This window comes from Trachemys scripta, chromosome 11 (genome assembly GCF_013100865.1).
Source record: "Trachemys scripta elegans isolate TJP31775 chromosome 11, CAS_Tse_1.0, whole genome shotgun sequence".
Classification (NCBI taxonomy): Eukaryota; Metazoa; Chordata; order Testudines; family Emydidae; genus Trachemys; species Trachemys scripta.
Window position 1 is genome coordinate 39301127 of NC_048308.1, and position 18246 is coordinate 39319372.

The 18246-nt window shown below is 40.5% G+C and overlaps 1 protein-coding gene across 3 annotated transcripts in view; it reads right to left on the minus strand.

Annotated features, from left to right (window-relative positions):
* The window catches only part of OLA1 (Obg like ATPase 1), a 199587-nt gene that overhangs the window by 47498 nt on the left and 133843 nt on the right, over positions 1-18246 (minus strand). For all 3 annotated transcript variants that reach the window (XM_034785649.1, XM_034785648.1, XM_034785647.1), the window contains one exon: positions 18006-18103. In XM_034785649.1, coding sequence (XP_034641540.1) covers positions 18006-18103 — 98 coding nt within the window. The remainder of the gene's footprint in view (positions 1-18005; positions 18104-18246) is intronic.

Below are 18246 nucleotides of genomic sequence, written 5' to 3' on the forward strand. Positions count from 1 at the left end.
CCAACTATACATACAAAATAATGGGTTCTAAATTAGCTGTAACTGTTCAAGAAAGAGTCATTGTGGATAGTTCTCTGAAAACATCCACTCAATGTACAGAGGCAGTTAAAAAAAAAAAAAAAAAAAAAAAGCTAACAATGTTGGGAATCATTAGGAAAGGGATAGATAATAAGACAGAAAATATCATATTGCTCTATATAAATCCATGCTACACCCAGCAATGTTCCCTCTACTTTTTTCCATCCACGTGCAGAATAAATTTTGGTATGTGCACTGAGGTATATGCGGATGTATGCCACCGGTAGAAACAAAAAACCTAGATATACTATATATTTTTAAAAAGTTACCATAGGGATAGTTACTTCAGCCAGGACAGATTAGGCATTTTAGAACTCACTACTCAAAGAATGAAATTTAAGTGTAAGAGAAAAATAAAAATTATGAAATGCATAGACCAATCAAAAAAATAAACAACACACTTTGAAAGTATAAAATTACAGAGAATATATGTGCATTGCAGGAAGTACCAAGAAGTAACAACAACAATAATACAAGTATGTGTTGGGAGATGAGTGTGTGAGAGAGCGTGCATGAGTGAGTGAGAACAGACACAGTATGTGTGCTGGGTGTTGGGGAAGTCTCAGAGACCCTGCGCTGTCTCTTTAAGGCACGCACTCACTCAGTGGGAAGGGAAGGCTGGTTCAGACCTCAGTCTGCAGTAGCTCTCTCCCGCTCAGAGTCCTGAGCCAGGCTGTCCCCTCTCCCCTTCTCTGTGAAGATGGGGTTCAGGGGTGGGGGAAGGGGGACACCCTGACATCAGCATCCCCCTTCCGCCCCGCTCTGCACAGCCAGCAAGAGGGTCCCAGGAGCAGCTGCAGAAACAACATGGCTCCAAGCCGGGGGGGTTGGGGGGGGCAGGGGCGGGGGGAGAGAAGAGGGGGCACACTGTGGATGTGTGCGGCTCTGCTAATCAAGTGCGTGCACTTGAATCAATCCTGGGCGGCCACCCAACTGCACAGCTTAGAGGGAACATAGACGCCCACATCTTGAATACCGTGTGCAGATATGGTCACCCCATCTCAAAAAAGATATATTGGAATTGTAGAAGGTTCAGAAAAGGGCAACAAAAATGATTAAGGGTATGGAACGGCTTCCACATGAGGAGAGATTAATAAGACTGGGGCTTTTCAGCTTGGAAAAGAGGTGGAATATGATTGAGGTCTATAAAATCATGACTGGTATGGAGAAAGTAAATAAGGAAGTGTTATTTACTCCTTCTCATAACACAAGAACTAGGAATCACCAAATTAAATTAATAGGCAACAGATTTAAAACAAATAAAAGGAAGTATTTTTTCACAGAATGCACAGCCATCCTGTGGAACTCCTTGCCAGAGGATGTTGTGAAGACCAAGACTATAACAGGGTTCAAAAAAGAACTAGATAAGTTCATGGAGAATAAGTCAATCAATGGCTATTAGCCAGGATGGCCAGGGATGGTGTCCTAGCCTCTGCTTGCCGAAAGCTGGGAATGGGCAACGGGGGATGGATCACTTGATGATTATCTGTTCTGTTCATTCCCTCTGAAGCACCTGACATTGCCCGATCCCACAAGACAGGATACTGGGTTAGATGGACCTTTGGTTTGACCCAGTATGGCCATTCTTATGGTTAAGTACTTCGCACTGATTTGGAGCAAGATGGCTCTGAAGATGGTCTAAGAACCGCCATTAGTAGAGCCCTAAGGCAAAAGCCTCTATCTTTCTGAGTCCTTGGCCTGAAGCCCCTACAGATCTTGCACATGATATGAGTGTCCCATAGGCACCTCAGGCAAGCTGAAAGCAGGTTGCTCATCGGTCTGGGTTTGCCACAGGTGGAGGAAGACTTGAAACCCAGAGACCCCTGGGGCATGCCCAGTCCCAAGGACGAAGTCCCACACACCACTGGGACAACTATCTACACTGTAACACTAAGTACTTTTACTAGCTAACAAGAGAAAACCATATACAATTGAGGAAGTCCAAAACACTAGAATAAGAAAGCCTTGCAAGAGCAAGAGACCATTTCAGCAACCGTCACAGGCGATAAGAAGGAACTGAGAGGGCATGGAACCGGCGGCGACCCTTATACCAGCACAAGAGCATGGGGCTCCAGGGGGCACTAGGGCCAGACCTTCAGATACCACTAAGGGAAAAATCTCCAGCAACTGTGCACATGGACATGCCCATGCCTATCATGGAATCAACAGGAGCAAGCACTCGAAGAAGAACTGCTGTTGTCTGTCCTGTTCTCTAACAGCCTCTACAACGAGAGATGGATGCACGGCGGGAGAAAAAAAATACGCTGGGTGGAACGTAGTATTTTTTGTCATTCTGCTTAGGCGTCGCTGGTACAGTAGCTGGAGTTTGCCATACAGTACATGCTGGGGCCAACAAACTATCATGGATAGGCAAAGTGATTTTTACCCTGAGATGTAAGAATAAAGTCTAACAGGGAACTTTGGGATTCCTGTATCTCCTCTAATTCATAGATTCTAAGGCCACAAGGGACCATTTTGACCATGTAATCTGACTTTCTGTATAACATACGCTATAGAACTCCCTCAAAATAATTCCTAAAGCATATCTTTAGAAAAACATCCATTCTTGAATTAAAAATTGGCAGTGATGGAGAATCCTCCACAACCCTTGGTAAACTGTTGCAATGGTTAATTACTCTGTTAAAAATGTATGGCTTCTTTCCAGTCTTAATTTGTCTAGCTTCAACTTCCAGCCATTGGATTGTGTTATACCGTTTTCTAGACTGCAAAGCCCATTATTAAGTATTTGTTCCCCATATAGGTACTTACACACTAATCTTCTCTTTAAGCTATATAGATTAATCTCCTTGAGTCTATCGCTATAAGGCATGTTTTTTAACCATTTAACCTTTCTCATGGCTCTTTTCTGAACCCTCTCCAATTTATCATCAGCCTTCTTAAATTGTCAGCACTAGAACAGGGAACAGTTTTCCAGCAGCAGTCACACCAGTGCCAATTACAGAGGTAAAATAACCTCTCTATTCTTACTCTAAATTGCTCTGTTTAGGTATCCCAGGATCACATTAGTTCTTTTGGCCACAGCATCACATTGGAAGCTCATGTTCAGATTATCCACCATGAGCCCAAAATCTTTTTCAAAGTCATTGTTTCACAGGATAGAATCCCCCATTCCATAAATAAGTATGGCATACATTCTTTGTCGCTAGATGCATACATTTACATTTAACCTACTAAAACACAGTTTGGTTTCAGCTTATTTATCAAGCAATCCAGATCACTCTGAATCAGTAACCAGTCCTCTTCATTATTTACCACTTGCTCAATTTTTGTAAACTTTTGCAAACTTTATCAATGATGATTTTAGGTTTTCTTCCAGGTCATTGATAAAAATATTACATAGCGGAGGGGGCAAGAACCGATCCCTGCAGGACCTCTTGGAAACACACCCTCTTGATAGCTCCCCATTTCCAATTATATTTTGAGACTTATCAGTTAGCCAGTTTTTAATTCATTTAATTTGTGCCATGTTAATTTTATATCACTCTAATTTTCTTAATCAAAATGTCATGTTGTACCAAGTCAAATCCCTTACAGGAATCTATGTCAACAATGATGTCAACACTACTACTTTATCAACCAAACTTGTAATCTCATCAAAAAAGATATCAAGTTAGTTTGACAGGATCTATTTTCCATAAACCCATGTTAATTGGCATTAATTATATTACATTCAAATCTTTATCAATCAAATCCTGTAACAGCCACTCCATTATCTTGCCCAGAATTGATGTCAGGCTGACATACCTATAAATACCCAGGTCATCCCACTTACCCTTTTTAAAAACTGGCATAACATTAGTTTTCTTCCAGTCTTCTGGAACTTCACCAGTGCTCCGAGACTTGTTGAAAACCAACATTAATGTTTCACAGCAAGCCCCTCAGCCAGCTCTTTTAAAACTCTTGGTTACAAATTATCTGGACCTACTGATTTTAAAATGTCTAACTTCCTTCAGAGATACTAGTGGAACATCATATGATGAGACTACATCTGTTTTTCCCCCACATACAGAATATTTATTGAACACTTCTGCCTTTTCTGCATTATTATTGATAATTTTCCCATTTCCATTTAGTAATAGGCCAATCTTATTGTCAGAATTCTTTTTTGCAGAGTCTCTGATATATGTTTCATAAAGGCCTTGAAATCGACAGAATAAAATGGTTCTGAGATACTATGTCCAGGCAAGAAGGAAGGTGTATGGGAGGCTGGCTGGACATCTGAAGTAAGTGTGACATCAAAAACTGTCTTGGCCAATATGGAGCTATCAAAACCTTAAGAGCATCAAAGGAAAAATGTGTCAGTCAGGAAGCAGGGGCTCATGCCTCCCCTGGAACATAAGGTCTTGCATTTGATATTCTCTGTCACCGCTAATAAGTCTTTGGTCGGGGTTCCCCAATGCCTGAATATTGGGTCTCAGATGGATTCCCACAGCGACTACTTATGGTTGGTCACCACGTGTTCCTGCTGACTCCAGGGACGAGACAAGCTGGAGTTGGGAGGGGTCACCCTGTGTTGCTGGTACCATTCCCAAAGTTTGATGGCTTCCAGACACATTGGGGACAACTGGGCTCGGCCTTTTTTGCTGATACACTACTTCACCAACGTATTGTCCATCAGAATCTGCACCAAGTTCTCTGGAGAACAGGAAGAAATGCTATACAATCCAACCTGATGACTGAGCTCTAGGGCATTAAAAAAGTGTAACTTTAGGTCATTAGGGGACCATGAGCCTTGCATCCAAAGATGGTTCAGGAAGGCACCCGAACGTGTACCTAATGCACATGTAATGAGTTTCATTGCTGGGAAGGGGATGCGGTCACTCCTTTCCTTGCATTTAGGAGATCTAGCCACCAAGTGAGTTCTTACAGAACTTGGGTCAGAACTGTTACTAGTCTGTTCATATGGTGTTTAGCTGGGGAGTACAAGTCTGTTGTAACCAGTGTTATAGTGGCTGCAGGTGGCAGGTGAAGTCTGGCAAGTTGTATCATGTACGCACACATGGTCGTGTGTCATAGCAGAATTAGGCACCTGCGAACTATTGCGGTCAGATTTAGTCTTATATCATGTGTGTGACTTAAGAGACTTTAATCAGTCCTCCAGAACAGAGGGTTTTGTTGACTGATAAAATTCATAGGAGCCCTACTGGAGCCAATCTGGAATGGTAAACAACAATTTCTCCTAGTTCATCAAGACGTTAACTGAAAAAAAACATGGAATGAAGAGGTTACTTAGCTTACAATAACCTGAGTTCAAGATGTTTTGTCCCTTAGGTGCTCCACCATAGAATGTACATGCATCTGTATACTCTTGACTGGAGAATGCAAAGCAATGTCTGCAGGCCCCACACCTGCACAGAGCAGCTGCTCATGCCTCCAAACAAGAACCAATAAGATACATGGACCCAACACACCCACAGGGACAAAACATCTTGAAAAACTCAAGTTACTATTGTGTAAATAACCTCTCCACCATTAAGTGTATATTCCTATGGGTGCTCCACCATATGAGACTCCGAAGCAGTAACATAATGAGGAGGTGGGTGCCTAGAAGGCAAATTCAGGACAGTTTGGAGGACCATCTCGCCAAAGGTAGTATTTATGGACGCAGGTAAGATGGTGTAATACTCGGCAAAAGTATGGATGGAAGACCAAGTTGCAGTCCTACAAATTTTGATACAAATATGTTCTTGAATACTGCTATAGATATGGACTGAGCCTGAGTGGAAATAGCAGTAACTCTGCAAAGAGGCTGCATGCCTGCAGATTCATAGCAGGATTTATATGCACCCCAAAACCCACTTTGACAGTCACTGTGTGGAAATAAGTTATCCCTTCATCCTCTTCAAATGACACAAATAACCAACAAGAGGTCCAGAATGTCTTAGCTCTGCCAAGGTAGAAGACAAGGACCCTTCAGATATTCAGTGTGCATACACTGGTTTCCTCTGTTGAAGCATGAGATTTTAGATAGACCACTGCAAGGCAAATATCCTGATTAATATGGTATTCCAAAGAAACCTTAGGGAGAAAGTGAGGATGAGGATGCAACATGGCCTTGTCTTTATAAAAAGGTGGTATATGGTGGGTAAGCGATCAGGGCACCAAACTCTCCCATTTATTTAGATGAAGTGATGGCTACGAGGAATCAAGGCAGAAAGTTTGACCATGGTTCAATCCATCAAGGAATGGAGGAGATGCTGCAGTGGGTGTTACTGGAGGCCACAACCCCAGAGATACATACATTAAAGCTTGTGGGAAGCAGCTGTGGAGAACAAAATGCCAACTGATATTCAGACTATGCCACAGTAACGATAAGGAATTGGTGCCAATGGAGCCATGAAAGTACATGATGCTACTGCAGATGAAGCCCCTGCTATCAGTCCCAGATAGCATAGTTATAGATAATCAGGCATAATAGGTCTTTTGCCTCAAAGAATGCATGAGGATTGGCACTACCTATATCAGAGGTAAGTGCTCATCATAAAGAACAAGTGCTAAGGGACCCAATGGTGTAGACATCATCTTCCACCTCTCCTCCATCTACTCCACACACTCTTAAAAAATGAGTCAGGTAAATTTGTGATGTCTCCCAAAACTCTCTCCTGAAAATCTTTGAGCTAGCTTTATATTTTTAAGATGATCGTGATGGACCAAAATAAGTTTTCCTCCTCTCCAAAGGGTAAGGGAAGGAGGAGTATTTGAAGGCCTACCCTCCAAAAATGAAGGCCTGCTCTACTTGTTAACATTTTTTGGCCCTCTTTGAGGTATTTACTGAATCAGCTGCTGCTCACTGAGGCAGCTAACAAGCTGTTGATTTTGCCAACTATCGGCACAGCAGCTGCATCCCACTCTCTGCTTGGAGCCCATAAGATGAAGATGAAGGCACAATGGCTCCGCCTCAGACAGTACTGGTGAATACTGATGTTTATGACCAGACCTTGACTTGGTACTCGAGCACATTTTAAGAGGGTGCCCCCCTTTTTTGGGACCAACTATGAGACCTAGACAGTCAGCTGTCTCCATTGATCTGTGCCTTACACGCCTCATGTTTGCACCAAGGATACAATGGGGTGTGGACTGTGAACATCAGGAAGGATCTCATGCAGAGGGGAAGGAGGCTGGGTAGTGAACTACAGACAGGGACAACACATCAAAGAACTCACCTTATTGTAACTAGAGTTCTTTCCTTTCTTCGAGTGCTGGTCGCTATGTATATTCCACTGTGGGTGACTGACAAGCAGTACTCAGAGAGGAGACAGACAAGTGCGAGGATGCAGGCTGTATGGATGTAGGACTGCTGCTCCAAAGGATGCATCAGCTGTGGAGGCTTGAACTAAGGCATAAAGCTTTGTGAAGGTATGAACAGAACTTCACACAGCTGCTCTGCAAATGTCAAGTAGGAGCACTCCTCGACAAAATGCTACTGAAGCCACTTGTGCTCTAGTGGAATAAATCTTCACTTCTTGTGTGGGATGGAGATGTGCCAACTAACAGTAGAACGCAGCCAGCAATCCACTTAGAGTCAGAGAATAAAAGCATTCATTCTCCTAGAGCCATAATCTAGGTGACTTTCTAATAGATATTGTTCTTTCCAAGTAAAAGCCTAAAGCACGTCTTATGTCGAGGTAATGAAGTCTCTTTCACTGGTGACATGAAGCTTTGGGAAAAGACAGTAAATGTATTGTCTGGTTTATGTTAAAATCCCAAATCAACTTTACAGTGATTTCAGAGAGAAGTCTGAGCAAGACTCTGTCCTTGTGGAATACTGTATACGGTGAATGGGCCATAGAAGCTCCAAGTTCGCCAACCCTGTGGGTGAAGTGATGGCAACACATAAGTGACAAACGAGACATTGAGCATGTAAGCCATCAGTTTGAATGGTAGCTTAGTTAACATCAAAGAGTAGTAAGTTAAGATCCCATTGTGGAGGTGGTTTGGTTACTGGTGGGAGGGTTCTAATCCAGGGGTTGGCAACCTTTCAGAGGTGGTGTGCTGAGTCTTCATTTATTCACTCTAATTTAAGGTTTTGCGTGCCAGTAATACATTTGAACGTTTTTAGAAGGTCTCTTTCTATAAGTCTATAATATATAACCAAACTATTGTTGTATGTAAAGTAAATAAGGTTTTTAAAATGTTTAGGAAGCTTCATTTAAAATTAAATTAAAATGCAGAGCCCCCCATCCAGTGGCCAGGGCAGTGTGAGTGCCACTGAAAATCAGCTCATGTGCCACCTTCGACACCCGTGCCATAGGTTGCCTACCCCAGTTCTAATCAAACCCTTCAGAAACCAGATCATCACTGGGTGAGTGAAGACACAGTGGTCATCAATGGCTGGGTGGTATGCACCGATCACCACCAGGTAAACATATAGGGAACTAAGAAACCCGCAGCCTTAAGATTGAGCAATAATCCAGAACAGAGTGAATGTTAGCTACGTCTTGGGAGAGATGGTGTTGCTGGGCCCAGAATCATTTCTACTTGGATAAATAATACTTTTTGGTGGAATCTCTTCTGCTATTAAGAATTTCTTCAACTGCTTCCGAGCATAATAGTTCCAGGTCTGATGCCCATCCAAATACCGTAGCATAAAATGAAGAAATTCTGGATTAGGATGTTGACATTGTCTTGGGTCAAGAATTCCAGGAAGGTTTGGATGGTGATGGGTGGACGGGTTGACATTTTCAGAAGAACAGGAAACCAGAACTACCTGGGTCTCTGGGGGCGATGAGAATGACTAGTGTTCTATCCTGTCAGATCTTTCAGAGGGCTCGAGGTAACAGTGGGATGGGAAGAAAGGCATTTCTTGAGTGACCTATCCACAAAAGCAATAGGACATTGCCTTTAGATCTGTGTCCTTGAGCACCAGTGGAGCAGAATGTGTTGCATTTCCTGTTCTTGTGGGATTCAAAAAGGTCCCATGTAGGGGTTCCCCACTGAGCGAAGCTCTGGTTAGTATGGTATTGTGTAGTTCCCATTAATGGTCAGTGGTGAAATGCCTGTGAGGTCATCCCCCAGTGAATTGTGAACACCTGGGAGGTATACTGCTGACAGGGTAACGATGTCGGATGCATCATTCCATAAGTTGACTACTTCAACACAAAGGGGATAGGTTTCACTCCTCTCTGTTCCTGATATAGAGCATAGTCGTTATGTTGTCTGAAATTAGGAGGATATATTGGAATATGAGTGGGAAGAACACTTTATGGCTTCCCAGGCTGCTCTCTTTAGGAGATTTATATATGCATTCTAGTCTTAAGGCATCCAGATGCCTTGCACTGTGGGTTCATCCATGTGGGCTTCCCAGCCCAGAAGCAAGGCATCTCTAACTAGGGTTTTCTCAGGTGTGGGAGGGAGGAAAGGAACTCCCACATGTACATTCCCGGGGTCTTTCCACCACATCAGTGAGGCCTTAACCTTGAAGGGAGGGGAGATAGCCACCATAATGTTCATGTTGTGTTAGCAAAGCATATACACTGTTCAAGCCAACCCTGAAGGCAATAGAGGTGGAGCCTTGCAAACGTCACATAAGGACAACATCATGTGACCCAAAAATATGAGGTATACCTGTATTGATCTATGAGGACAGTATTACCTGATTGATTAGGTTGCTCGTGAATTGGAAACTGTCCACACTGAGGTAAGCTCTTGCCCTGACTGAGTCTAGAGTCGCGCCTATGAATTCCATAGCTTACATCAGATTCGGGTTAGACTGTTCTGTTTACACACACATTCCCAGGGATGTTAGGAGATGGAGCAGCAATGATGTTGATGTCAGAACTTCTAGTCAGCACCTGTGTGACAGCCTGTAACCTTATGTTCACCACTTTTACAAGACTATGATGAATTTTGTATAAAGTATGCCTTGTGAGGTTTGAAAACTTTATCTACTGAACATTATTGTCCTGGTAAAAATGTGTAGCAACATTTTACGTAAAGTTATAAGATTTTACTGTATGACATTCCTGAGACGTGCTCCAAGTTTACAAAAGTAGCCCAAACCAGTTCCTCATAGACAAAAGGCTAACAAGCACCTCAGCCAGGTGTCAACATAATCAAGTGGACTATTATCAGGTTGAGCAGCCATTCTCTGGCAGGAAGAAGGGTTTGAGCAAGAAATGTACATCTTGGCAGACAGACTTGCTGTTGCCTGAATCCGAGCTGGAGAGGATTCTCAAAGAACAGAAATGCTGTAAGAAGGAAGAACAGAGGACACAAATCTACTCATCTCTAGTCATGGCATCAACAACGTTTGAAAGACAAAGGAAGCATTAGTGAAAAGAGAGAGAGAGAGAGAGAGAGAGTGTGTGTGTGTGTGAGAGAGAGATCCTGACTGAAAGAGTTCAACCAGTAAAAGCATGTGGTGGAAAAAACCTTTGCTTTGAATTCATTTAACTTACTAAGTTAGGTATCAGTTTGTGTTTCACTTTTTATTTCTTTGTAACCAATTCTGACTTTTAGGCCCCCATTACTTGTAATAACTTAACATTTATCTTTCTGTAGTTAATAAACTTGTTTTATTGTTTTATCTCAACCAGTGTGTGTCTGGATTGAAGTATCTGGAACCTCTATTTGAGATAACATGGTTTGTACATACCATTTTCTATTTATGAAATGACTACCTTCTATGAACTGCACAGAAGGAAAGACGCACATTTCTAGGGACAAATCTGGGACTGGAAATTTGCAGGTGTCACTCTGGAATATAATTCAGGAGTGGATGGCTGGAAGCACTCATGATTCAGCTGGGAGCAATTTTGCATACTAGAGACTCCATGCAAATATACCAGGAGTGGTGGTTCTCACAGCTAAGCAGTGTAAAAGGCACCCCAATTGGAGAGCTGGGGGGACACATCTGTCCAACAGTCCAGCTTGTATCCTGGGGAATGTCACAACCTGCCTGTCAGGAGCCAGTCTACTAGGTATGAGAAGACAGCCATTATGACAGGCCTCTGCTGCTACCACTGTGAATGCCTTCGTAAATACTCTGAGTGCTGAACAGAAACATCCTGTATTATTAGTGGTTGGGACCTGCCAGGAACTTGAGAAACCTTCTGTGAAAAGGCTGGACATCCACATGGAATTATGCATCTTTCATGTTGAGAGCTGTGCACACACGGTCTCTGTCCAGTGTAACCAAATGGATTTTCCGTTTGTGAATAAATACATTGATACACAAGAGGTCAAGAATGAGTTTCCATCCTTCTTTTTCTTGGGAATCAGGAAATATTTTGCATAAAATTATTTCTCCTAACATTGTGGTGGTACTCATTCTACTGCACCCAGAAGAAGAGATTCTATTTCTTGCAGGAGGATCTCCTTGTGCAAGCAGTCCCTGAAAAGGGACAGGGAAGGGGGTTTTGAAGGGAGTGAGGAGATTAACTTGACAGTATAGCTGGAATGGATGATATCCAGCACCCAACTGGCCACTGTTGTCACCCTTCAATTGTGAGAAAATTGTGTCAGGCAGACACCAAAATAGGTGGAGGTGGCATCAATTGTAATTTGCGGCTCCTCTGGAACAATGAACATCTCTACACCTTTTGGGGGATATGGAATTTTGTCTAGCTGTACCACTGAAGCAACTGTGGGGAGGTTCTTAGTTATCAGTGATTCGTGGCAGGGTTGAGGCAGTACCAACAATGCATGGGGGTTCCCACCAATTGTCCTTATCCAGAACTAATGGTTCCCAATGCTTTGGGCCTCTTGTTTACTGTGGCTCGGCACTAAAGTCAGTGCCACCGACAACATGGAGGCTGGTACCAAGGTAGTCTTAGTATTATGCACCTTCTGGTCAACCATGAGGCTTAGGGGACTGAGTCCTTGAGACATGGTCATAACAACATGCTCAACTCTGATGGAGCAGGGAAGGATCCTTCCTCTTAGAGGTGGACAGAGAGGGAGATCTGCAGTTATGCTTACGAGTGTCTCCTGCTGTCATGGGAAGGTCAAGAAGGGACCTTCTCCATGCTTCTGTGCTTCTCCATTCCTGAGCCAGACAATACGGTGCTAAGAGGCATTCTCCTGGATATCTCTGGACAATGCACAGACACAAGTTTAACGTGGCCTTCTTGTGTGTATACATTTGATACAACCTTTAATTACTAGGTCAAATCGACTTGCTCTTGGGATGAATCAGGGCTGTGTAATAAAGGAGACAGTGTGGAACCCCTGCCTCAATTTCTGGAGCAGCTGGAAGATATGTAGCAAATGAGACATGGGATTTAAGGAAGGACAGTCCCATAGTTAAGACAGGTGAATGCTGCCCTGGAAAACTGGATTTTATCCCTGCTTCTGTCACAGATTTCCTAGATGATGCTAGGCTAGTCACCTAAACCACATTTTTCAAAGGTGGTCACTAAGGGTATGTCTACACTAGAAACTTAAGACGACCTATATTAGGTTGACTTACAGCCACGGAAGTAATTACAGCAGTTCTGCATGTCCTCACCAGGAGCACTTCCCCGACCTAAGAGGGGCATTGTGGGGAGCTGAGAGTCCGGTCTCTCAGCTCCGCTGGTAGCTCCCTGCAGGGACCCCGGCTGCCCCACAGGCTCCCAGTGGGCTGTGCCCTCCCTGCAGCTCCCCGTTCCCCGCTGGGAGCGGGAGAAGCCACCTGGGGTTTCTCACTTCCTCATTCCCCACCTGTTCATGGCTGCAGCTGTGAAACTGACAAGACAGCCAATGTTCTCTGTTGGGAGCGGGGTCCAGCCCTCCGGGCTTCTCACCCCAGCTCCCAGCCGGGAGCGGGGTCCAGCCATCCAGCTCTCCAGGAAAGCTGGGGTGGGGAGAGGGGGGGAGCTGGGCTCTAGCTGCCTAGCTTTCTTGGCAATTTCACGGCTCCTGACAAGACAGCCAACAACCGATGTAAGTAATGCAGCGTCTACATAGACACTGTGTCGCCCCAACTACACTGACAGAAGCCCTATGCCTCTCATGAAGATGGAATTATTACGTCAGAGTAGTAGGGCACTTACATTGGCAAGAGCAAGGCTGTAGGGTGCAGACACTGACATAATTAGCTCAACATAAACTGCCTTATAGTGACCTAACTGTGTAGTGTAGACAAGGCCTAACTACGGACTCATTTTCTGGGTGCCCAAGTTGAGACTCTTGAGTCTCATTTATAGAAGTGTTGAGCACTCACAACTGCAACTGAAGTCAATGAGAGTTGTGCTTTTAAAATATGAAGTGATATGCAAAGCTAAGCACTTTGCAAAATCAGGCCGTTGACGTCTCAAATTGGGCACTCAAAATTAGCAGATACTTTCAACCTCAATCTCTCTGTGTCTCAGTCCTCCATTTTTAAAATGAGGGTAATATCACCCCCCTCATATATATATATATATATATACCAATCCTCTCATAGGGACATTGTGAAGATAAATTAACGGACATATGTGAAGCACTCATATACTGTAGTAATAAGCACTCTAGACAAGCCCATTATAAAATTAATAATTCTGACTTCAGAACAGGGTTTAAATGGGAACCAGACTGAGATTCACCAATTCCTAAATAACCATCAGATAGTAACAACTTTCTTTTCCTACTGACCTAGGCTGAATTTGAACTGTTGACCTATAGGTTAAAGACTATTCCCTATTTGCTGAATCACCCACTCTCTGCCTCACATTTCTCTCCTGGTACTTTGTAATTATTTGTCTCTATTTTTGAGTCATAACATTTGAGACAATATGGAATAATGAAATAGACTAAACTATTGAAATTATATGGCCTGATATGGAGAAGGCCAGACTAGATCATCATAATGGTCCCTTTCTGCCCTTAAAAATGTATTAATATGAATATTACATAAATTTACATAATATAGTATATACATAATTATTATTGGTTTGTGTGTGTGTGTGTGTATATATATATATATATACACACACACACACACACACACACACACACACACACACACACGCTATATGAAAATAGTAATTTGCTATTTCACTAATTAACTTCTCACAAGCTAGGATTAATCAAATAAGACAATGACAAGACTCCTTGCAATTATCCAACAAAAAGTTTTGATGGTGGCAGGAATGGTGTGAGGGGCTTGAAAGCTGACTTGCATGGTATGAAATATTATGACAACGCAGGAAAATTTGGTATAATGTAACAGAGCGCTTATGACAAGTATTCTTAAGTCTTTTCTATTTTTATGGCCTGGGAATTTCAAAAGGGCCTAAGGGAGTTAGGCACCTATTCCCCATTGACTTTCAATGTCTGTTCAACAGCTAGTGCTCATAGATCATGGAAATTCCTAGCAGTGAATTTTTGAAATATAGTTCTGAAATTATGATCCTGCATATATATTTGGACACTCTAGAAGTTTTTGAAATCTGAGTTATATCACAAAAGATTAGCACTCAGAAATCAATTTTGAGGAATTCTTGCAAACTGTTTATCCCAAATATAAAGTGTTACCTGAAGTAGGAAAATAAATATTAGAAAGTACTCTCAATTTACAGTCTTCAATGCTTTAAAACATCATTAAAGGATTAGTACAAGAAAATTTTACTTGGCAGAAAATGAAGTTCAGGTCCAAAGTTCAATTTTTACAATTTTGATATATATACACACTTTATCAATGTTAAGTTGGGGGAAAAAAAACATTTTAACATATCAAAACCAACAGATATATTGAAGCAAAGTAAATTCTCATATTACACTGAAAAAAGTATCTCGTAAATGGATAATATGTTCTGACCCTCTTGAAGCACCAAATATGCCAAGACTGAAATTTACACCCTTAATTAAGTGAAGGTTTGACAATTCTAATGTCCTGTGTTTGCTTGTAGGCATTTTTAACTGAAAATTAATATGCTGTATGTAGTGTTCTTTGATCTGAGTAAAACTAGATGTTTAGAAAGTGTTAAGTTTATAGGTCCCCATAAAATTATTAGGAATTTTAAAAGGTTTTGGATTACTTTAATTATTTATTTAAAGAATAGCAATATGTAATAAAAATGGTTTCAGTGGATTCCTCTATACAACTTCATCCTAACGGTCATCTGATCATAATACAAGTTCAACTAACACAGCTGTCATAGCAGTTTCTCTTCAAGGGCTAGGTCTTAATCATAAATCAACTGAATGACTAATTCAACACTGTTAAAACCAGCAAGTAGCTGCTTGGAGCAATTCCAGTTTTTACATCTTTCAAAAGGTCAATACACCTACTCACACAGACAACAGTCTTATCTTTCACAGTGTTTTCTTCTTCTCTAAGATTGAAAAATAACATTACCACTTACATTTAAATGTGTTTTAAATTAGCAATTAAAATGCTCTTTAATTTTGAAAGGGTGACCCACTAAAACAAAGACAATTTTAGTTTTCACTTGTATCCACAATCAAAATCCTCTCCCTCCTCTTTGCTAATGCTTTAAATACTTTTCTAGTTGTTGAAAAAACTATGAAAATATTACTGATTTCCTACATTAACCTTAACTCTGTTATATTACAAATTACATTTAAAAAACTTTTTTTTTTGCTAGTTGAGCAACTTATCCAAATGTAGCTCAGATTAAGAACATGAACACATACACACACAAAAATCACAAATTAAAAGGCATCTCACAATAAAATATATACTAATCATTTGCATCTGTTTGCACTGCCATAAATGACAAAAGCCTACCGTTAGCATCCTACACAGTAAAAATTTATTCTGTACTTTAATACAAAAGCTATGTTGCACAAACTGTGGATTTAAAGCTATAAGAATGCTTCAGTGAAGGAAAATGGCAATCTTTCTGGCTCCAGTAGATGCCATTCCCTATCACACAATGTTTCCCACTCATAAATACATGACAAATACTTCCTCAATCATTTTTTACGAGCAGGGATGCACAGGGGGTAGTCAATGGCTAGCTTGAGGGAAAATAGGAACAGCAGGCGGCAGAAACTGTACTGAAAATGGCTATGTGGTAAATTCTCTTCTGGAACATCACTCAGCTACCCAGGCTTTGATCTTTCAGCTACAATTACACTAACATTCATGAGAGCTGGAATTTTTTTTTTTAAACTTAAATCATTAGTTGTGCATAAAAATGGTTAAATCATTTCATTATTTGACTTCCCAATTCAAACGTCTAGATTTTTACAAATTAAAAATTGTAATTTATACAAAGGTTTTCTTTCAATTGGCTATAACCATATCTCCACCACAACTGGTCTCACAAAAAACAGGGGATGTCTGGCAACAGCTAAATCACAGACTGGCATCTCACAAGGAGTCTGTTTACTATTAGGGTCTGGGAAATGGTATTTACTGTACAATTAGAGCCACTGAACTCTACCTGTAATCATCCAAATACAGGTGTGAAAATCCCTTTTGGAAACTGACTCACCCAGTTTCAAATAAACTTTGTACTGTCATAGTGAGCCTCAAAAGCTTCAAACATTTGCACTTAAATTAGGACAGTTAAGATTTACTGCACTGTCAGGTGATACATTTTAAAAAATTCTATTCCTGACCGAATATGGAGAAATTTAGGACTAGCTATCACAGTTTCTACTAAGTTTCAATTTTAAATCTGTATTTTCAAAAATATAAACTTTCAGAAAGGTTAAATTCAGTTCCTTATCATAAATACAAGTGTCTTATAGTAGTATCAACAAGACAGTTTTAGTTGCAGTAATTTCAGAAAATTTATTCTAATGATTTATTGGAGTTAACCATCTGACATTAATTATTGTTTTGGCTTCCAGTCTATGAATGTTTATTTTTCAGTTTAAAGCCTTCTCGCTCTTTGATATCATATGGAAATGAGAATTTTTAATGGAAAATTGAAACCATGTGCATCTAAGTACTTAATGAAGTACAGGGAGAAACAGGAGGTGTATTTTAGGAGGATTCAGATATTTTGCTTTAGATACTTTTCATTTGTTTGGATGACTTAAAGCATCTCTCTGTTCAGAAACATACATTTATATCCCAAAACTTTAAAGATCTCACAATTAAAGTGTTTTAAAGATTTGTAAACTATATAATTTGTTGTGAATTTTAGAACAAGTATGTTGTCATTAATTCTTCCTTATAGTGTAATATTTAATCGGTCTCTCCTCTCCAATCCAATTGTCTATCTCAACTGCTATTTTTTATGACAAGCTAACACACTGTGCTTTTCAACAATGGAAACCCAAAGTATTTTCACCATGTTGGAACTGGATCTTCATCCAGTTCACTATGTGTCTGATATAGAGCCTTACTGTAAACATTATCCACCCAAGTCATCTTGACATCAACAAGAATATTTGTTTGAGTAAAAACCGTGCATGAAGGTAAAAATACTACTTACATGAAGTATCTGAGAGTAGGCCTAAATAGTACAAGGAAATTGTAAAATGTCTTCCTTTGTGTGTTACGCACAACTGTTAACAATGCCAAGCACTGTTGGCACTCAAACGTAAATGGAAGTGTATTGTTGAAATGTTCAATATTAAATTAATGCCACAGTACAAAAAAATTCTGTCACATTACAAATTAAATAGTTTTATTCTTTCAGCACATAACAAATGAAAAGCAATTATATGAATAATCAGTGTTAAATAATGTTTAAAAAGCCAGTTTTATTGGAAAGTAATGGTTTCTAACCAGATTGAGTCCGTTTCTGAAATGGATTTATTTTCTTCACAGTTAAGTTTATGTAAAAACTGAAGGAGGGGAAAGGATTTGCTTCTGTTTTGTAAATTCATTAGGGGCATTTTTATCACCACTGCACTCAGACAGAATGTTTACGGAGATAGAATAAGTATAAAAGATATCAATTTATATTAACTAAAACAACAAGAATAATCCTTATGTCCTTTTAAAGAATAGTTAAGTATGTGCCATTGAGAAATATGAAAGACAAGTGTGAATTTTATATATTAAAACTAAGCAAACTCACCATTTGTTTTTACATCGAAGGTAATCTTTTTCCGAGAGGTTAATCAAGTAAATCATTGGTTTTGAAGTCAAAAACAAGTATTTGTTCAACACATCAATCTAAAAATGAGAATATAAAGATAGAATCTTAAAAACAGAATGAAGTTAGTGTAATACAACATTTTCAAACTCAGTTTCTTTTTTATTAATTGTATTTCTGAAAGGGCAAATAACTGCTTCAAGTAATCTATCCAGTATACTTT